Source organism: Phocoena phocoena, chromosome 5, assembly GCF_963924675.1.
Source record: "Phocoena phocoena chromosome 5, mPhoPho1.1, whole genome shotgun sequence".
In the NCBI taxonomy this organism is placed as follows: domain Eukaryota; kingdom Metazoa; phylum Chordata; class Mammalia; order Artiodactyla; family Phocoenidae; genus Phocoena; species Phocoena phocoena.
Window position 1 is genome coordinate 32,576,809 of NC_089223.1, and position 22,245 is coordinate 32,599,053.

The window sequence follows — 22,245 nt, forward strand, 5'->3', positions numbered from 1 at the left end:
ATTATGAATAATGTCACTGTGAACATTCATGGACAAGTTTGTGTGGGCGTATGTCTTCTGTTCTCTTGGGTGTATATGTAAGGGTGGAATTTTGCTGGGTCATATGGTAATTCTATGTCTCACATTTTGAGGAACTGTCAAACCGTTTTCTAAAGTGTTTGTTATCATTTTACAATCTCACCAGCAATATATGAGGATTCCAGTTCTCTGCAACTTTGCCAAGGCTTGTTATTTTCTGTCTTTTTGTTGTTGTTTTGTTTTTTATAGCCATCCTAGTGGGTGTGAAGTGATACCTCATGTGGTTTTTATTTGTGTTTCCTTAATCACTAATGATGTTGAACGTCTTTTCATGTGCTTTTTGATAATTTTTATATCTTCTTTGGAGAAATGTCTATTCAGATCCTTTGCCCATTTTTTAATTGGGTTGTCTTTTTATTGTTGAGATGTAAGTGTTCTTTATATATTCTAGATAGTAGACTTTCATCAGGTACATGATTTGTATGTATTTTTCTCCCGTTCTTTAGGTTGTCTTTTTATTTTTAATTTTGATGAAGTCCAGTTCACCTATTTTTTATTTGGTCGCTTATGCTTTTAGTGTCAAATCTAACAAGGTCCAAGGTTGTAAAGATTTACTCCTGTGTTTTCTTCTGAGTTTTATAGTTCATCTCTTGTAGTGAGGTCTGTGACCCATTTTTACTTCATTTTAGTGTATAGTGTGAGCTCGGGATCCAAGTTCATTCTTTTCGTATGCATTTCCAGTAATCCCAGTACCATTTGTTGAAAAGACAGTTCTTCCCCCATTGGAGTGTCTCAGCGTTCTCCTTGACTGTCTCAGCTTCAGCTCTGTTCCCAATGGTAGATTCTCTCCATTTTCATTTATACGGGGATCTGTGAGTTTAGTCAAGTCACTGTCTAAGGCTGTCCCTGTTGAGCATAGCTCCCCGCATCAGTCAGTCAACAGTTAGTTATTAGATACCATTTCTTGAATGTTCCAGGAAGTGATAGGGCAGTGAACACAGCACAGTGTCCCTTCTCTTATGACGTGACAATGTAGAATACATTTCAGAGTTTGAAGGTAAAACTCAATTTTTTTGACTGATCTTTTGTTGGAACCCAGTATTGAGAGGTCTAAATATCAAAAAATATTTCTTCAAAGGCAATTATTTAAATTTCTCTCATTTTTATAGTGATTCAGAAAAAGAAACTTTAAAGTCTTTTTTTCAAGGCTTACTACACCTAGAAACAAAAACAAAAACCTACAAAATTTAGACTTAAGAAATAATTATGGCATTCCTCAGAAAAAATCCTGACTATAATATTTTCTCATTTAAACTGCCACATAAAATGCATTCAAGTTGTGTTTTAAGTGGCTGTAAGGTTGCCGGCTGTCCTTTTCCAGAAAGGAGTATCTTTATTTTGATATTCTTTCTGTCCCGTGTTTTTGTCTACCTTTTGCCCGTGGTCCAGAACCCATAATCTGGGGTGGGTGCTGAGTTCAAGAGGCCTCTTCTCTCAACAGGGAAGGAGGGTGGGGGAAGGAGTGCTCATGACTGAATCTTCTCCAGAACAGAGCTGGAAAGTGCATCTGGTAGAAAGCTAAAGAGCAAGAAGGTTTAGGCAGAAATGAATATGTCCTGAGTCTTTCAGATACAGGGATTGTCACTGGCCTTTGCTCACACATACTTAAAATTGCTTCCTAAGGTAGCAACTAGAAAGTTATGCAATCAGAACACTTTGGCTCACTTACCCTTGCAGCTTACCGCGTGATTCCTCACACAGAGGGACTGCGGCAGCACTTGGCCTTGTCTCCTGAGCTGCTAAAAGATTCAGTTAGCTGTGACAAAATCAAATTTAAATAATGCTAGTAAAGAAAACCATGGATTTATTTTAGGGATACAAACTGGAGGAAAAATTAAGTACTTCCATGAGGATCAAAAGCCAGTTTCCTCCCGCTGTCTGTCTTTTTCCAAGCCTGTGCTCCTTCCACTGAGCTCGCTGTCTCTCGTTGGATCGTTAAATGATCACCTGTAAAGCCCCAGGACAGAGCCCAACCCCAGGTCACAGAGTATAACTTTACTAAAGCACCCTGAAAAGGGCATTGTTTTATATTTCATCCTCCTTTTCTGAAAGAGCGTACATTTAGGGAAAATGGTCAGATGAAATATGTCCATTTTATTTGATCTTATTTCTATGGATAGGGGGAAAAAAGAGTGTGAATATTTATAATGTCATATAGATTGTACTTGGTTCAAGACCTCAGTTTGTTTTTTGGAATAACAACAAAAAAAATGTGTCCCTCTTGTGAAATAAACTAGGGTGCTCGTGAAAAAATTGTTGGGTTATCTCAGTTTTTTTGTAGTATGAGCTCATTCCAGTCCTTTTTGTTTGTGTCCATTCATATCTTACTTTTGCATTTTTCCTGCTCAGTCGAACTGGATTAAATGGCTCACTCTTCTGCTGAAGCCGAGAGTGTTTGTGTGATTAGTTTTCTGTCTAAATTTGTGCTGGCCAGGAGTTCTCTAGCAGGGGCTGAGTTCAGTGAGAGGAGGGTGTGCATTGCAGCCTCTCCGCTGTACATGTGTGTCTGCTCAGGGGAAGAAGGGGGCAGACATGAGGAATTAATTTGCCTTTTCATTTAGTCCTTCTTTTTCATTTGTTTTGACGTTTATGGAGTGAGCGTTCCTAGCAGACAAGACGTCACTATGACAGTGGGTTGAAGTGAGAATCTGAGGTCCCTCTGCTTTTGTTGCAGTCCTGTCATCATTTGGCACCTGGATTATCCCCCAGTCAGGCTTTCTCCCCTCCGGTGCACCTGCTGCGCGTGCTGGCGATGTCTTCTTAAACAAAACTATGCGTTATTTCCCTGGTCACTACACTGCTGGGTCCCTGTTGTTTGCAGGATCCAAGCTTGGCCTACAAGGTCCTTCGTCACCTGGGTCCAGCTTCTTCTCCAGCCTCGGGGGTACCACCCTGCTCTTCTCATCTCTGGCCTCACAAACCTCCCGTCACTGCTAGACCATGCCATCCTTTTGTACAGACTGTCTCCCCTTCATAAGCTTTTCCCCCGTTCTGACTCTACTTTTACTTCTAATTCTGTCCCTTGAGACCCAGTTCAGATATCACCTCCTCTCCAGGTTCCCAGGCCAGTCTCTGCTCTGGTCCCACGACGCTTGGTTCAAAGCTGCTTTAACATTTAGTGTCCCGGGCTGTCTCCCTCCACAGCTCTTCCATGAGACTCTCTAGGCCCGGGCCTGTTTCTTTCTCATTTTCATTTTCATAATCTCAGCATCACCTTAGTGTTTGGTATATTGAGGGCAGCCCCCAGAGTTTTTCATAGGAAGATGAGTCAGTGGGCACCCAAGTTAAGAGCCCCAAATAGCATATCTCCAGTCGTAATATCTAAGATTTGTCTAACTTCACCTTTTCACCACATCAACCAGATGACCTTCAACAGATTTACTACCAGGGCAGGTGGTAATTATTCTTATTTTAGAAATTGTAGAATGGTCTTAGAATTTAGGTTACTTGGTGGAGGTTGAGGACAGAGCTGGGATTGGCAGTCCTGGCTCAGTATGCTTTAAATTTTTTCCCAGGTAATGATTTTCATATTGTTGACTTTGTAATTCATGTTCCAGGAAAGGTATATGCAAAAAAAATTTTTTTGGCAGCATTTTTATAACGGCAAAAACAGTAGAAACAGCCTAAAACCTCAACAGTCGAAAAAGGATTTGATAAATTTAAATATATCAGCATAGTAGAATATTAAGTAGTTCTTCCAAGTTACAATTATGGTGCTTATGTAGAAATGTCTGACAAGCGAATAGTAGAATATAAGCTAGACTGTACTCTATGATTGTAACTGTAAAGTATATGGTAGGATGTAATATGTAAATAGAGTTGTGTTAGGCTCATGAAAAAGTAAGAAGTTTTATTTTTTAATTTTATTTATTTTTTTTATTATTTTTTTTTGCGGTATGCGGGCCTCTCACTGTTGTGGCCTCTCCCGTTGCGGAGCACAGGCTCCGGACGCGCAGGCCCAGCGGCCGTGGCTCACGGGCCCAGCCGCTCCACGGCACGTGGGATCTTCCTGGACCGGGGCACAAAGCCGTGTCTCCTGCATCGGCAGGCTGACTCTCAACCACTGCACCACCAGGGAAGCCCAGAAGAAGTTTTATTTTTTAACGTTTTCTTTAGTGTTGTTTTGGATCCAAGACATTGAGATTTGAGGAATGTTTCAGTGGTTTATTTGGACAAAACAATATTTGAAATTGTCATTCTTTCAGAATCTGGCATATAGGGTCACTATAGCAATAACCTTGTCTCAGAGAGTTAAAAGAACTTAAGTTATTATTATTGGAATCACTGTAAAATAATATTTATTGTTAAAGGTGGAATTATAAGGCCATATGGGAAACACAGAGAGGTTTTAAATTAGAGGAAAGCCGACGACACAGTTCCCACGAAGTAACAGTGGATCTGTGTGTCCTAACATAGTATCATAGTATTGAATTCTCTCAAAAGGAGATTGTGACGATAAAAAATTACAGTGTAATTATAAGAAAACACAGGAAACCAGAGAAGTGAAAATTTAGAAATAAGCCCCAAGACCACACTCACACTCAACATAGGTGACCAAGAAGAATATTTTGTCACCTCCTTTCTGAACTTTTCAGAGTGTCTGCAGTATCCTGTTACCGGATTGTGTAAAGGAGAGATTATTTCTGGGGACTGTGTGTGATGTCTGATACACTTCAGACCAGGAGTTGCTACCCTTTTAAGACTGGCACAACCTGGCTTTGGCGTGCTGCCGTCAGGCCGTGTGCCTGCCTGCCCGCCCGGGACAGGTGTTGGAGAGGCCTGCGGTGCCAGCCTGCGTGGAGCCTGGTGCCGGCCAGGCTCGGGGAGGGTGCCCCACGTTGCTGTCGGGGGACTCGCCTCCTAGGTGTTGATCCCTGCCGAGTAAGTGCGGTGGTCTGGAAGGGAAGCTATAAAGTCAGTGTGGGAAGGAGGACAAGGAACGTTTCCAATCACAGTTCGACAGAGGAGAAATGGGAAGGGGCAGGTTTCTCAGTAACAAATAAGTTGCAGAAGTCTGAACGAGGATCTGGAGATGGAAAATAAAAACAGGGAAAGGTTAAAGGCCGCTGTGGCTGCCCTGTTTTCCTGATGTCTTACAGGATAAGTTAAATGAAATACACAGATTTTCTGGGTGTGATAGCTAAGAATTCCTACAAATCTGGTGGGAACATAACATATTTAATAACATTTATTTGCCTGATAAAAGTTACCTTTTTTTTTTTTTTTTTAAACATCTTTATTGAGGTATAATTGCTTTACAATGGTGTGTTAGTTTCTGCTTTATAACAAAGTGAATCAGCTATACATATACATATGTTCCCATATGTCTTCCCTCTTGCCTCTCCCTCCCTCCCACTCTCCCCATCCCACCCCTCCAGGCTGTCACAAAGCACCGAGCTAATATCCCTGTGCCTTGCGGCTGCTTCCCCCTAGCTATCTACCTTACTACGTTTGTTAGTGTGTATATGTCCATGACTCTCTCTCGCCCTGTCAAAACTCACCCTTCCCCCTCCCCATATCCTCAAGTCCGTTCTCCAGTAGGTCTGTGTCTTTATTCCTGTCTTACCCCTAGGTTCTTCATGACATTTTTTTTTCCTTAAATTCCATATATATGTGTTAGCATACGGTATTTGTCTTTTTCTTTCTGACTTACTTCACTCTGTATGACAGACTCTAGGTCTATCCATCTCATTACAAATAGCTCAATTTCATTTCTTTTTAAGGCTGAGTAATATTCCATTGTGTATATGTGCCACATCTTCTTTATCCGTTCATCCGATGATGGGCGCTTAGGTTGTTTCCATCTCTGGGCTATTGTAAATAGAGCTGCAATGAACATTTTGGTACATGACTCTTTCTGAATTATGGTTTTCTCAGGGTATATGCCCAGTAGTGGGATTGCTGGGTCATATGGTAATTCTATTTGTAGTTTTTTAAGGAACCTCCGTACTGTTCTCCATAGTGGCTGAACCAATTCACATTCCCACCAGCAGCGCAAGAGTGTCCCCTTTTCTCCACACCCTCTCCAGCATTTATTGTTTCTAGATTTTTTGATGATGGCCATTCTGACTGGTGTGAGATGATATCTCATTGTAGTTTTGATTTGCATTTCTCTAATGATTAATGATGTTGAGCATTCTTTCATGTGTTTGTTGGCATTCTGTATATCTTCTTTGGAGAAATGTCTATTTAGGTCTTCTGCCCATTTTTGGATGGGGTTGTTTGTTTTTTTGTTATTGAGCTGCATGAGCTGCTTGTAAATTTTGGAGATTAATCCTTTGTCAGTTGCTTCATTTGCAAATGTTTTCTCCCATTCTGAGGGTTGTCTTTTGGTCTTGATTATGGTTTCCTTTACTGTGCAAAAGCTTTGAAGTTTCATTAGGTCCCATTTGTTTATTTTTGTTTTTATTTCCATTACTCTAGGAGGTGGGTCAGAAAGGATCTTGCTGTGATTTATGTCACAGAGTGTTCTTCCTATGTTTTCCTCTAAGAGTTTGATAGTTTCTGGCCTTAAATTTAGGTCTTTAATCCATTTTGAGCTTATTTTTGTGTATGGTGTTAGGGAGTGATCTAATCTCATACTTTTACATGTACCTGTCCAGTTTTCCCAGCACCATTTATTGAAGAGGCTGTCCTTTCTCCACTGTACATTCCTGCCTCCTTTATCAAAGATAAGGTGTCCATATGTGCGTGGGTTTATCTCTGGGCTTTCTATCCTGTTCCACTGATCTATCTTTCTGTTTTTGTGCCAGTACCATACTGTCTTGATTACTGTTGCTTTGTAGTATAGTCTGAAGTCAGGGAGCCTGATTCCTCCAGCTCCTTTTTTCGTTCTCAAGATTGCTTTGGCTATTCAGGGTCTTTTGTGTTTCCATACAAATTGCGAAATTTTTTGTTCTAGTTCTGTGAAAAATGCCAGTGGGAGTTTGATAGGGATTGCATTGAATCTGTAGATTGCTTTAAAAGTTACCTTTTTTAACACAAAAATGTTAGTCTGTCAGACTCTGGAGAGTTATTACTGTATGTTAGGAAAATATACCCTGTAAACCTACCTGCCTCTGAATGCAGCTTTTAAAGCAAGGAAATTGCTTAAATTTAAATTTGTTTCTTTTTTTCATTGGAGCCTCCAGTGAGAATGATTCAGTGGAGTGGGAGTTTGGGAAGAGATAGAGGGCTGGTGAATGGGAGACAGGAAGGAAGCTTGGTGAAGCTGCAGGAGGTACCCAGGGGTGGGGGTATTCCCCTTTCCTTGGCTTCCCCCTGCCCCCCAAACCCCCCAGCCCGCGGAGTCTCCTCCCCCCATCAGCCCCATTTGCTTCTCTCAAATCTCTGCTCTCTGGGCAGGACAGAACAGTGTTCCAGGAGAGAACAGTTTCTCGGCCCCTCCTTCTTTTAAAAATTTTTATTTATTTATTTATTTTTGGCTGTGTTGGGTCTTCATTGCTGCGTGCAGGCTTTCTCTAGTTGCTGCGAGCGGGGGCTACTCTTTGTTGGGGTGCTTGGGGTTCTCATCGCTGTGGCTTCTCTTGTTGCGGAGCACGGGCTCTAGGTGCGTGGGCTCAGTAGTTGTGGCATGTGGGCTCAGTAGTTGTGGCTCGCAGGCTCTGGAGTGCAGGCTCAGTAGTTGTGGTGCCCGGGCTTAGTCGCTCCGTGGCATGTGGGATCTTCTCGGACCAGGGCTCGAACCCGTGTCCCCTGCATTGGCAGGCAGATTCTTAACCACTGTGCCACCAGGGAAACCCTTGGACCCTCTTTTTAACTCAGCACTTGCTTAGTCCCTTTTTTGCCTCCTGGAGAATTGACTAGTTCCTTACTGAAAGCCCTGAGAGAACCGTGTCTTAGCAAGGATAGTATGCAAAAGCTTTTGTTTCTGTGTATGTGTTTTCCTTTGATAAGATTATAAGCTCCTTAAAGAGCAGGAATCGTGTCCTAACCAGTATTTGTTTTCTTATCACCTAGCACAGAGCCTCGCCACAGAACACATAGTAAATAAATGATTGAGAATTGAATAAATGACCTTAAAAAGCAAGAAATTATAATTCTGCCAACATTCACTGTATTAGAATATTCCAGAAACTTTTGTTAGAAGACTTGAAGGTGCTCAATAAATAGCACCTCTCTTCCTCAGTTTCTGAACTGGTGGATATATAAGAATCAGAAGCTAGAAAACTAAATTTATGTTACTGATAAGCCACATTCTGTGTCGGCTGACGTAAGAGGGTCAGAGTTGCTAACTCCCGGCCCCCAGGTAGACCGTGGTGTGGCCCATTGGAAGGGACTTTTTTTTTAGTTGAAGTATAGCTGATGTACAATATTACATAAGTTACAGGTGTACAATATAGTGATTCACAATTTTTAAGGGTTATACTCCATTTATACTTATTATAAAATATTGGCTTTATTCCCTGTGTTGCACAGTGAACCCTTGTAGCTTATTTTACACGTGATAGTTTATGCCTCTTAAACCCCTACCTCTGTCTTGCCCCTCCCCTCTTTCCTTTCCCCACTGGTAACCACTAGTTTGTTCTCTATATCTGTGAGTCTGCTTCTTTTTTGTTTTATTCACTAGTTTGTTTTGTGTTTCAGATAAGTGAAATCATACAGTATTTGTCTTTCTCTGTCTGACTTACTTCACTTAGCGTAATACCCCCCAAGTCCATCCATATTGTTGCAAATGGCAAAATTTCATTCTTCTTCATGGCTAGTAGTATTCCATTGTGTGTATATATATATATATATACATATACCACATCTTTATCCATATCCATTCATCTGTTGTTGGACAGTTAGGTTGCTTCCATATTTTGACAATTGTAAATAAAACTGCTATGAACATTGGGGTGTATGTATCTTTTCAAATTAGTATTTTTCGGATATATACCCAGGAGTGGAATTGCTGGCTCATGTGGTAGTTCTATTTTTAGTCTTTTGAGAAACCTCCATACTATTTTCCACAGTGGCTGCACCAACTTACATCCCCTCCACCAGTGTAGCAGGGTTCCCTTTTCTCCACATGCTCACCAGCGTTTGGTTATTTGTGCTCTTTTTGAGGATAGCCATTCTGTCAGGTGTGAGGTGATAATCTCATTGTGGTTTTGACTTCCATTTCCCTGATGACTAGCATTCATCTTTTCACGTGCCTGTTGACCATCTGCATTTCCTCTTATGGAAGGGATGTTTGAATCAAGGACAAACACCCTTACCCAGGACGTAGAGAGAAGGAGAAAAGAAACCAACTCCTCCAGTAGCCCCCACCCTGTCACCCTGCCTGCAGTGCAGGGTCATTGTCTGTGGCTCACTAGTAGGCAACTGCCTCTACCTTGAGGGGAGAGGAAGGCTTGGGGCAAAGGAACAGGAGTATCAGGAGTATTTAGTGTTTACTTTCCTAATACCGCTCCTCAGTTTTGGACTTTCGACCCTTTGGGCTTACCCGTTGTTAAGCCCATGGTCCTCCCTCTCTGCACGGAGAGGAGCAGACTTCCCGTGGCCGTGCTCCTGCCTTCCTGAGCCTGTTCCTTCTCCCACTGGTACCAGCCCTGCTTTGTCGATCCTCTGTGGACCACTGGGATGCACAGTTGAGTTTTCCCCTGGAAAGCTCTGAGATGCATTATGATAATTCATCAGTAATCTGCTCCAAAGCCACACTGTGCCCCAGGTCTGAAGTTCATCTCCTCATCTGTTTCCCATCCCCAATTCTTTTCAAGTATCCAATAAAGCTTACCAGAGCTTTGAAAGGGGATCAAATAACAGAATTAAGATATTCCAAAAAACAAAAAAAAAACAAAAAAACAACCCAGCCTTATAAGGATGCCCCATCACAGAACTGTATAGTGAAGTGAGTAAGAAAGTGAATTCTAAAACCAGGCCACCTGGGTAAAAGTCTTGGTCCTGAGTGGTCTTGGCCAGTTTACCTAACCCTTTCATGTCTCAGTTTATCTATAAAACAGACAATAGCGCTACCTCACAGGAGTGCTATAGTTATTGAATAAATGAATACATGTAGAAAGCTTAGAACCTAGTATCCGGCACATAGCTAAAATGTATGTATCACTTAAAAAAGTTTTTGTATATAAACCCTCTCCTATTATGAAACTCTCAGGGAGAAATTTAAAATTCAGAGAAGTAATCCTTGGCAAGACATGAAAGTTCAAGGTTCTAGTCCCATATCAAATTATGTTGGCCTGTGAGTTAACATGCAGAGAATTTGAAGTCCTCCCTAATTCCTATATATATATATTTTTTTTGGTCTTAGCCAGAGAGCTTCTCCATGCCTGTGTGCAGCTGGGGTAACTCCCCCCACCCCCCGCCCAGGACTTCTCGGAAAGCCCCCCGCCAGGATGTGCGTGGCTTCCCCAGGGCTTCTCAGAAATTACAGTAGTTCAACACTAAGTCTCTCTTGTCTCTGCTTGTTTCAAGTGGAGCTTGAGTCTAGAATCTTTTTTTTTCAAAAATAAATTTATTTATTTCTTTTATTTTATTTCTGGCTGTGTTGGGTCTTCTTTGCTGCATGCGGGCTTTCTCTAGTCATGGCGAGCGGGGGCTACTCTTCGTGGTGGTGTGTGGGCTTTTCATTGTAGTGGCTTCTCTTGTTGTGGAGCACGGGCTCTAGGCACGCGGGCTTCAGTAGTTGTGGCGCACGGGCTTAGTTGCTCCGCGGCATGTGGAATCTCTCTGGACCAGGGCTCAAACCTGTGTCCCCTGCATTGGCAAGTTCTTAACCACTGCACCACCAGGGAAGCCCGAGTCTAGAATCTTAACAAGACACACAGGAATATTAGATTATCAACCTTACATCCACCAAGTTTGGAAAACACGCCCCCCAGCCCTCAAGGCACTAATTTTGGGCAGAATTGTTCCCAGTACTTCATCTTTGCCAAAGACAGGGATGGAAGGCTGAAACCATCACCTTGGTTTCAGCTTCAGCTCATGACAGTTGTTCTGAGGCCAAGACCCGTGCCCTTCAACTCTATGGGCAGAGGTTGTCTCTCTGGAGGCGAGTTTGGGGAGGAGCCACCTCCTCTCTTCGGAAGTGACACCGAGATACTCAGATTCTCGGGTCTGTGCTCAGAGTCAGAGCCTTGTGGTGGGACAGTCCAGTCACCAGGCGTGTCTGTCCTCTCCTCTTTGCAGGGAGCCCTTGTTTCTGGCACTCCTGTGCTGAGTGGTGTCCCCGCTCTGTTAAGGGATGGAGCATCTGTGGGTGGGGACTTTGAGACCTGTTTGTGGTGTGGTTTCCGTTGCCTCTTACCAGGAGCACACAGAGGCTTCTGGAACCTGCTTCTTTGGGAAGGTTTTTCCCTTTTCGTCCGGCTTGTTTCAAGTGGAGCTTGTTTGCAGCAGATTCCTGGCGGTGAACTGCTGTTGACACTTGGGGAGCTTGGGGCCCAGTGCGGGTAGCTCCTGGCCCCCGAGCCCCGCGCTGTCTCCTCCAGCTTGTGCGTGTGCCCTTCTTTGTCTCTAGGCTGTGTTCTGCCTGCAGGATGTGCTGGTCTCTTCCTGTCCCCTTTTCCTGTCAGGGAGGCTTAGATGAGTTTCTTGCTGTTTAACCAGCTGCTTTTGCCGGTCTCTTTTTCCCTAATGCTTGTAAGCTACTGCTGTTTGCTGGAATTGCTGCATTCCTTTTTCTTTTTTTTAAACCTTTTTCTTTCCTTTTTGGTCTAAATCTATTTTTTCCTCTAGGTGTTCCTCTAGATATTTTCTGGTGATTTCTCCCAAGGCAAGAGAGATACAGTTGCTAAGTTCTGGGGCTGCCGAATCTTCTTCTATTCCCTGCACTGGGTGCTCTTACATCGGAGACGCTCTCCCAATAGACCAGCATCTAATCTAGGGCTGGCATCAGTCTGTCTTGTTCTCCCTGGTTCCCCTTTAGTAGGTTTCCTCCATGCTGTGCCTTCTCTTAGACTGAGTCCTAATTCCATAAACTTTGCAAGTGTGTTCCCTCAGGGCACAGGCGGTGACAGTCCCTCCACCTGCTGTGCTCCGAGCATCTTCGTCTGATCTCCGATCTCCACTGCTACCCCCACCCCTCACAGCCTGTCCAGAGTTTGTGTAACCCTTGGTAGAGCTGTGTCAGTCTTTGGAGATGCAGGTAGGTCCTCAGTTGCTCTCACTGTGGGTTTTGTACCTGGCTTTAGAAGTGTGTTTCTCCACAGTTCCTAGAACTGAATCCTGGTTCCTTTAGGAGGAGCAATTCTAGTCCTCTGAGATCTCGCTTGTCTTCCTTTATTAGAGTTTTTTTTTTTTTTTTTTTTTTTTTAAGGCTCAAACAAGCACAAAGATATTGCTCACTCACTTGAGTTAGACTCCAGGCTGTCCCTGTCTCTGTCTGTTGAACCGGGTGTCGAGGTCTCCTTTTCTGTTGCAGCTCTGTCCAGTTATGCCCCAAGATGTCAACCTTTCTCCAAAGGGTGGCCCTCTCTGCCTCCTGTTTCATCAACCTGCCTTGCTTATTTTTGCTGTTTTGTTTTTGTTCCCCTCGTCCTGATAGGAAGATGAGACAGTGTTCTAAGCTCTAAGCTTCTAGCACCTTTCTGATTTCCAGAATGAGCCTAATCGTTCCAAGGACAGCCCTTAGTGGTTGCCTTCTTCGTGCATGCAATAATTTTGTCAAATTGCTTTTCTGACTCAACCCAAGATGACAGCATATCTCTTTAATAAGATTATCCTTATTGCTTCTTTATTTATAAAATCTGCCCCCATCTATGTATCTTCCACTTTGGATCTTGAAAATCTGAAGCAGCGGTTAGCATTTAGGTGATTAATAGCTGTAGGGCCAGGGATTTGGAGGGGAACTCTTGAGTCTGTGGACCAACCACATGAACTTAAAGTAAACCTTCTCACAGTTCCGACTCGTATCCATAAAGATAAGGCATAAAAAGGAACAGAATTTGGAGCAGCCTGTCTATACCACTTGCCTGGAGTTGGACCCAACACAGTTTCTTCAAGATCGGGCTATAGAAGCACCAGATAGTATTCTGGAAGCTCTCTCTATTTTGAGGAGAGCCCTGACTGGGACACCATTTTGTTTTTGTTTTGTTTTTCCTTCCCCTGCCCTTTCGCTTTTCTTTTCTTGTGGTAAAATATGTATAACACAGAATTTACCATTTTAACCGTTTTAAAGTATACAGTTCAGTGGCATTCATTATACTCACAGTGCTATGCAGCCATGGCCACCGTCCACTTCCAGAACTTTTTCGTCTGCCCAGACTGAAACCCTTTCTCCCATTAAGCAGTGATTCCTCATTACCCCCTCCTCTCAGCCCCTAATAAACATTATTCTACTTTCTGTCTCTATGAATTTGAATATTCTAGGTCCCCTCATACATGGACTCATACAGTATTTGTCCTTTCGTGACCGACGTATTTCACTTAGCTCACAAGGTTCCTCCATGTTGTAGCAGGTGTCAGAATTCCCTTCCTTTCCCTTTTTAAAAATCAATTAATTAATTTTTGGCCGCATTGGGTTTTCATTGCTGCGCGTGGGCTTTTCTCTAGTTGCAGAGAGTGTGGGCTACTCTTTGTTGTGGTGCGCGGTCTTCTAATTGTGGTGGCTTCTCTTGTTGTGGAGCACGGGCTCTAGATGTGCGGACTTCAGTAGTTGTGGCATGTGGGCTCAGTAGTTGTGGCTCGTGGGCTCTAGAGCGCAGGCTCAGTAGTTGTGGCGCACGGGCTTAGTTGCTCTGCGGCATGTGGAATCTTCCCAGACCAGGGCTTGAACCCCTGTCCCCTGCATTGGCAGGCGGGTTCTTAACCACTGCGCCACCAGGGAAGTCCTCCCTTCCCTTTTAAGGCTGAATAATATTCCACTGTATATATATCCCGTGTTTTGTTTATTCATTCATCCATTGGTGGATTTCGGGATGTTTCCATTTGGCTACTGTGTGTAATGCTGCTGTGAATATAGGTGTACAAATACCTGTTCAAGCCCCTCCTGTCACTTTTGGGTGTAAACCCAGGAGCAGAACTGCTGGATATTTTAATTCTGTGTTTAAAGTTTTGAGGGACCACTGTACTGTTTTCCACTGCAACACCCTTTCTTTCACATCCTTGTCTGTGCCATGCTTACTTAGGTCAAAGCCGTGCTGTATTGCTTAAGGGCAAGCCACAGCAGCCTGCATCACAGAGCCTGAACTTGGGCCGAGTGTGGGTCCAAGCTCAAGGGCTGAGCCAGGCCTTCAGGGCTCACTTGCCATTTGCTTTAGGCCCAGCGGCAGCCAATTGTATAAAAATAGCTGCTTGTCTTTGGATCGCATTTCTGTACGCTGCATGACCTACCAAGGTGGAAATCCCACATGGCTGTCCTGGAACTGCCAGCCCAGGTTGTGGTCGTTAAGGGCCAGCTGCCAAAGTGTAAAAGTCCAGGGTATTGCACAATGCAGGCCACTGCCACTTGGTCCAACCAAAAGTATTAATATTTCAGTGTTAACTTGTTCTCCACATTGTGTTTTGTCTTTAATGGTTTTGGGCACATTTCAGGGGGGTGGGAGATGGTGTGCAGTAAATGACCCTTCTCTCTTTTCTTGGGTTCTGAACCATTTATGAAATAAGACAAGAAGAATTTGAAACGTTTAAGACAAAAAATCCCTTCTCTTGGAAACCAAAGGACTGGGGAAGAGGAGTTTCCCTTCTAACAACTTTGATGTGGGGAAAATGCTTCCTAGAAGCATTTAAATGGTTTGTTGTGGAATTTTACTAAATGAATGCATGAATTGTGAATGAAAACGCTAATGCTCCCTTTTGAGGGCCTGCTTCATGCACTGTGATTGGCATATGTATCACATTTAATGCTGGTAGCATGGCTGTGAGTCCATTAACTGTCTTATACAAGAGGAAGCTGAGTCTTGGAAAAGGTAGGGATTATCCCCAAGGTTTCCTCTTCAGTCCATGTTGACTGCAAAGCCACTTGGCCACACTGTCTTTTTAAAAAAGATGTGGATAAGGAAAAATGTGATACATGTGCTTTTCTTTAATGATAAAATTGATTTTTATTTATGTCTAATATTAAATTATATATTAGAAAGAACTCTGTTGCTCTGACCAAGTACTATTCACTTTTCTTTTTTAACTGGAGTCTCACAGCTTTACAATGTTGTGTTAGTTTCTGCTGTACGATGAAGTGAATCAGCTTCATTGTACATATATCCCCTCCCTCTTGGACCTCCCTCCCACCCCACCCCCCATCCCACCTGTCTAGGTCGTCACAGAGCACTGAGCTGACCTTCCTGTGCTTTATAGCTTGTTCCCACTAGCTATCTGTTTTATGCATGGTAGTGTATATATGTCTGTCCTAATCTCCCAATTCATCCCACCCTCCTCTTCCCCCACTGTGGACACATGTCCGTTCTCTATGTCTGCATCTCTATTCCTGCCCTGGAAATAGGTTCATCTGTACCATTTTTCTAGATTCCACATATATGCGTTAATATACGGTACTTGTTTTTCTCTTTCTGGCTCACCTCACTCCGTATGACAGACTATAGGTCCATCCATATGTCTACAAGTGACCCAATTTCGTTCCTTTTCATGGCTAATAGTCAACCCTTTTTCCCTTAAAACAAATAAAAACAACTCATTTCAGCCAGTTCTTAGGGTTTTACAAATATTTTCGTGAGTGGGTCTGATATTGTGTCAGTGGTTACAGATCTGATATTGTTTCAGTGGTTACAGATCTGAGAACCAGAAGGTTAGTGTTAGTGGTGAGGGCTGAAACACAACTGATGGTTAATATTAGGGTGAAGCAACCGAACTCAGCTGAGCCTCTCTGTTATGCAGGAGACACTAAATTAGGAGTTCAGTTAAAGAGTGTGAGTGTTGTGTAGAAGGGACCCAGGAAAGCACTCATTTTATACAAAATGATTTGCTGTATAGAATGTATTGTACGTAGCACCATACGTGTGGGCCACTGGCTGGAATGGTCACATGGCTTATGTGGGCTCTGTGTTCCTAACTGAGACACACGTGGGTATGAGAGACTTACCTTTGTAAGCGCCTCTACAATTTAGCATTCAGAATTGTGAAAGGGAAGAAAAATGAGAAGGAGAACTCTCAGGTTGGGATATATCTAAGTAATTTTTTTTATATTTCATACATTATGCTCCTGAAATGAACGGTTTTCATATGTGATCAGTACTGGGAACATCATAATTTCAAATCTGTTGTTCATTCTCTCTGGATTAATGCATTATAGACTCTCATATACTCTTGTCAGGTTATGCTTTACTCTTGTTAGTGAAAGTCATCTCAAATGGCTTAGAACTTTGTCTATCATTTTCTTTCCTGTTTAATTGCACACAGACCCCCGGAGTCACACTCTGCCCCTGGCCAGGTACACAAAGACCAATTTTTTAGCAAGTAGAGGAAGGTGATTTTTTTTTCTCTTTCATCCCATTCCCTCAATTCATACTTCTTCTCCGCAAAATACATGCCGTACAAAAGAAGTCTTAACAGGGCTATTTTCTGGACTGTTACATTATCTCCTGGTATGGTTTTCTAAGACATATTTTCATGCTGAAGAATTTTTAGGCTTTTAAGTACCTAGGAGAAATAGACTTGGCCTGTTCAGATTTACTTGGAAAAAATACTGATGACTTACGTTAAAAGACCTGCTATTTTTTTTTTTTTTTTCTGTTTTTCTACTAACTAACCTTCGGACCTTCGATAAGTCATTTAACCCCTCCAAACCACATCTTTTCCCATCTTCTAAAATAGTATCATACACTTAAGTGAAAACTACTTAGGGGACTTCCCTGGCGGTCCAGTGGTGAGACTTCGCTTCCCAATGCAGGAGGTACAGGTTCGATCCTTGATCAAGGAGCTGGGATCCCACATGCCTCAGGGAACAGAAGCAATATTGTAACAAATTCAATAAAGACTTTAAAAATGGTCCACATCAAAAAAAAAAAAAAATCTTAAAAAAACTACTAAGGAATTATTGTTTCTTTTAGCTGTCAGATTTAGGAATTAATTTATTAAAATAATGTGGGAGGTTTCAAAAGTAGAGAAGTAGGTTTTTGTTTGTTTTTCTTTTATAATCTGCCCGGGCACACTTCTGCATAAGGGGTCGAAACAAATGTCAAAACAGCTGGGGTCCTTTCAGAGGTGATTTGTAATCCCAGTGTGCCTGTGGTTGCCCCAGGTGGCTCATGTTTTGGTTATAGTTTCTGATTTTAAGTCGAGATTGCAATACTTTTGTTCTTTTGGGAGAGAAAGACATGAACATTTAAATTTCTCTTTGAGAAAAATCAGCATGCTTCAAGGGCCGTTTGGAGGTGTAGGAACTCCCCCTGGTGGGAGTCTGAAATATGTTGTACAGCAAACGAAACAATGTTGCAGTTTCTTTTTGTTATGTTTTCAGCTAACACAAGAATCTTACTTAACATGGTAAATTATAAATTCATTCGTAGTAAATTATAAATTTGCCACCAAGAATGACAAAATATTGGGCTTTAAATCACATCAAATCACTGTGCAGATAGGATTTTTAATCATGTTCAAAGTCATAATTTTGAACTTTAACATAATTTCAACACGTGAAGGAATATTTTAGGCAAGAAAATTGCCTTGTCCGGTTAAGACCTATAGTTAGATTATTGGTAGGCTGGATTTGGCCTACTGGCATAGCGAGTTGACCCCTGATCCTTCAGGTGTTTGTTAGGAATAAAGGAAAGTGAACAGATCCAGGGGCTGCTGAGGAGGTCCAGTCAGCAAACCTGGGGTCTGGGTCTGTTTGCTGGAGCTGAGTGAGGGAGGCGAAGTGAAGTTGGTTTCCAGGTTTCTGGCTTAAACCACTTTATGAGTAACGAGACCCACAGCAAGGACCTGGCTCTCTGGGCGTGGGTGAGGATTCAGAGGGGCGCCCAGCCGCTGGTTCCCTGTGTGGGTGTGCGGAGAGGCCTGCGCTGCTGAGATGAACGTGGGGGGCTTCAGCGTGTCGCAGAGAGAGGGAAGGGGGCCGAGGTGGAATCTGGAGTGACTAACAGCTGGTGCCCGAGGAGGAACAGCCAGCGAAGCAGGAGCCTAAGAGGACGGAGGAACACCGAGAGAAGGCGACGTGGCGGAGAAGGGTCGGGCCAAAGAGGTTTCTATCAGGTTTGGATACGAGGGGGTCACTTATAACTTTGATTAACGCAGCTTCAGGGAGTAGTGGGCTTTCTTTGTGTATGTCTTTAATGTGGGACCTGCTCACAGAAAAACATATTCGAAGATCTAGCTCTTCTTTAAGATTTGAGATTCAGTTTACAGGTGGTATTACTCTAAGTCTAACTGATACTAGCAATTACTTTTTTTTTTTTTAACGTTTCTTTTTTTAAAAATTATTTATTTATTTTTGGCTGTGTTGGGTCTTTGTTGCTGCATGCGGGCTTTCTCTAGTTGTGGTGAGCAGGGGCTACTTTTCATTGCTGCACGCGCGCCTCTTATTGCAGAGCACGGGCTCTAGGTGCGCAGGCCTCAGTAGTTGTGGCTCATGGGCCCTAGAGCGCAGGCTCAGTAGTTGTGGCGCACGGGCTTAGTTGCTCCATGGCATGTGGGATCTTCCCGGACCAGGGATCGAACCTGTGTCCTCTGCGTTGGCAGGCGGATTCTTATCCACTGCGCCACCAGGGAAACCTGCAATTACTTTTTAAAAGAGCCTTTGGTTAATGTTTGGTCCTATTTACAAGCTTGGTTAAGCCCCCTAACTATTTTTTACTACACTTTAAAATGTAATGTGGAAAAAAAAAAAAAAAGTAATGTACTCTGGTCCCTCGGCATCTGTGGGTGAATGGATCCAGGACCCCCCCTCGGATACCACACTCCAAGGAGGCTCAAGTTCCTTCCGGTCTGCATCCATGGAACAGAGGATCAACTGTATTTTGTTCTTGTTTTGTACAGTAATTGCTGAATGACAGTTGAAGTGGTTAAACATGTGTTTTTATATAACGTACTTAGGTGGTTCTTATAAATCTAACAAATTAAACGTAATTGTGGTGATTCCACATAAAACGAAAGTCAGCCGAGGATTTGGGGGATGCCTTCTTACCTTGCTGAGATTTTCGGGTGTTCCGACTGTGACTGCCAAGCCAAGTGCCTTGATTATAACCACAATGCGAGACACGTCACACTGAACAGAAGGGGAAATCTCACAGCGGAGATCCTTTAGACTCACATGCTGCACTACCTGACTTCTCTGTGTATTTGCCGTCTGCTGCCCCCGCCCTCCCACCCAAATGGCTGTATCCCTGGATTGACTTTGCATTTCTTTGTCTTCACAATATGTCGATATCATCCCATGTGGCTGTTAAGATCTTTGAACTTTATGAAATTCTGCAGTCTTTTCATATACTTTTGTCTCTTCCATCCATGTCTCTTCCACACGTGAAAAATGATAGCCGGTTGAATTTTGGGCATCTCCTGTGGTTTTCTCATAGCGTCTAAGCTCACTCTGCAGATGGGAGGCAGACATCAGAACCGTTGATTGGCTCTTACTGGGTGAACCTACTTTAAAATAAGAGCAGACTCCTACGTTGGAACAAGATGTTTGAAAAGTATAAGAAATGCCAAACTGTGTATATTTAGAACATATTTATCTGCTTATTGCCATAATAGGAATTTTCATGTTGCCCAAGGGAGAGCTTATGATTTCCATTAGATGTAAGCTCAGTGACAGAAAAGATTTTTCTCTGTTTTATTCACTATTGTATTTCCAGTAAATTGAATTTTACCTAGCATTTAGCAGACGTTCAAATATATGGTGAATGAATGAAGAAATGTCCTTTCTGTATAAATGATAGATTGTTTATTACTGACAGTAGAGTGTGCCTTTTGCTTCCTTTTAATTTCTTTCTCCCCTTTTTTCTGCTTTTAGGCAGAAACCACTAACACTAGCCTCTTGCAAGTGCAACTGGAATGCAGTTTACATAATAAAGTGTGTCAGCAACTAAAGGTAAAATTAAAAATTTAGTGTTTTCTTCCTGCCTTCCTTCCTGCCTCTTTGCTTAGAAATAAAAAATAAAACAGCATGTTCTGTTCTCAGAAATGCACATGCCCTTACCTTAAGTGCTTTTTTCCCTGTGAAGTTCAAAACGAAAAAATTCAGATGATGTTTTTGAGTTTTTCCTTTTTTTCCATCCCTCCGAACTCAGAGTTGCTATGTGGAATCAGACGATGTTTTACGGCTACAAATGAGCATAATTGTAACAATGGAAAACGCCTCGAAAGAATTTGAAGAAAACACACAAGATTTGTTAGATCATCTCTCTATTGTTTATGTAGCTACAGATAAATCTGAGACCTCAGGTAAGGTGGAATCTTTAAACTTTTCTGTTACAACATATTTTGGTTAACCTGTGTCATCATTCTATATCATTTACTTATAGATCGTATCATTGCAATCTAAGACAGAGAGGCTTTGCTTTCATTATTAGCACAGTGTAGTAGTAACTGGTTCTCAATCTGCACCTGCTAGTAAGGCTGTATTATTTTGGGGTAAATTAAGTGGCAATGGACTTCCCTGGTGGCGCAGTGGTTAAGAATCTGCCTGCCAGTGCAGGAGACGCGGGTTTGAGCCCTGGTCCGGGAAGATCCCACATGTCGTGGAGCAACTAAGCCTGTGTGCCACAGGCTGAGCCCGCATGCCACACCTACTGAAGCCCGTGCACCTAGAGCCCATGCTTTGCGACAAGAGAAGCCACCGCAATGAGAAGCCCGGGCACCGCAACGAAGAGTAGCCCCCACTAACCGCAACTAGAGAAAGCCCGCGTGCAGCAACAGAATAAATAAACAAACAAACAAATAAATAAATAATAAATTAAGTGGCAACAGCAAACCATTCTGTGTTTCCCTTGGAAGAATTTTTCTTGGCGTTCTGAAGATAGTAAACTAATTAAATGGGCACGACAAACTAATATAAATATTCACGAAGTATTTGGAGTCTTGTGTCTCTTGTTTCTGTTTTACTGATTTGCAGAAGCTCAGTTGACCGGATCATGCTGTTTATATTTTTAATAGTTGGTTGTCTGCTGCTTATTCCTGATCAGTAAGAGTAGTGTGAGTTCCAGTGTTCATTTCTATGAACTTTATCTTACCAAAAAGATATCCTACTTACCAAAAATAACCTAGTTTATCAGTTTAAGTTTCTAAGAGATTTTGTAGGAGACACATATGATCCATGTGATTTATCGTGTAGGGTTTGCTCTTATCCATTGGTTATCAAGACTGTTCTGGTAAGTGAGAGTGTGTGTGTAAGTACACACATATACACATTCAGAGAAAGAAATGGTACCAAAATATGGTTTTAAATTGGCAGTCTTAATTGTTGGTCAGACATTGTTTACTTTCCAGTCCTCAGAATTGGCTGTAGTAGACATGGGTCAGCAGGAGAGCTTTCCTGTCCTTGGGTTCATAGTTTCTGGTGATTCCCAGAATGGCCAGGTAGACATCAGTGTAGAGAAGACTCCTGTCCCATGGGGAGCACTTCTGTTGGTGAGGATTAAAGGGAAGCCTGCATTTTGAGATCCAGGGTTTTATTTTTCCCAAATGTGGTTGTCATATAAGGAAATGAGGGGCTGTCTAATCAATAGGAGACCTTAACTTTATTTGAAGCTGTCCAGTTGGTTAGTTTCATCCAGGGGAGTAGTACAATGACCCTAAACTCAGACTTTTTCTACTGGTAGTTCATCATGTAGAGAGCCTGTGTTGACAGGTCAGTCTTTTTGCCAAGGTTCCTTTTTCTTGTGACTTAATCAACAGAAAATAGCTCCTCACTTCAATTTTAGTGTGGAAAAGTGAGTTACATTTTTTTATAGAAATGTGTAATGTGATATTTTAACTACTATATTAAGGTGTGAGGATGAGATGGCCCTTTCTTTTAATCTCATTGCTCTGATTCTTTTGGACAGATGATTCGGCAGTGAATATGTATATATTGCATTCAGGAAACAGCCTTATATGGATACAGGTAATTGTGAATAATTTCGTAAAGTGTAGTTTAAACTTACAAGTGTGTATTTAATTGCAGAACATGAGGGTTTTTGAGAAGATACTTGTCTCTATTATCTTTTGCTTTCATTTAAACCCATTCTCCCTTGCTCGAGCCCATATTTGGATGAAAGTGGTCAGCACCCCTTCGTACCATTACAGGCACATCTGCCGAGCAGTTGTTCTGTATGCCAGTCTGAGCTACTTAGTCAT

The 22,245-nt window shown here is 42.4% G+C and overlaps 1 protein-coding gene across 1 annotated transcript in view; it reads left to right on the plus strand.

Annotated features, from left to right (window-relative positions):
• TMEM131L (transmembrane 131 like) overlaps window positions 1–22,245 on the plus strand; it is a 161,526-nt gene that overhangs the window by 82,522 nt on the left and 56,759 nt on the right. Inside the window, exons 8-10 of the mRNA XM_065877574.1 lie at window positions 19,922–19,999; window positions 20,199–20,352; window positions 21,954–22,012. Of these exons, the coding sequence (XP_065733646.1) occupies window positions 19,922–19,999; window positions 20,199–20,352; window positions 21,954–22,012 (291 nt within the window). The remainder of the gene's footprint in view (window positions 1–19,921; window positions 20,000–20,198; window positions 20,353–21,953; window positions 22,013–22,245) is intronic.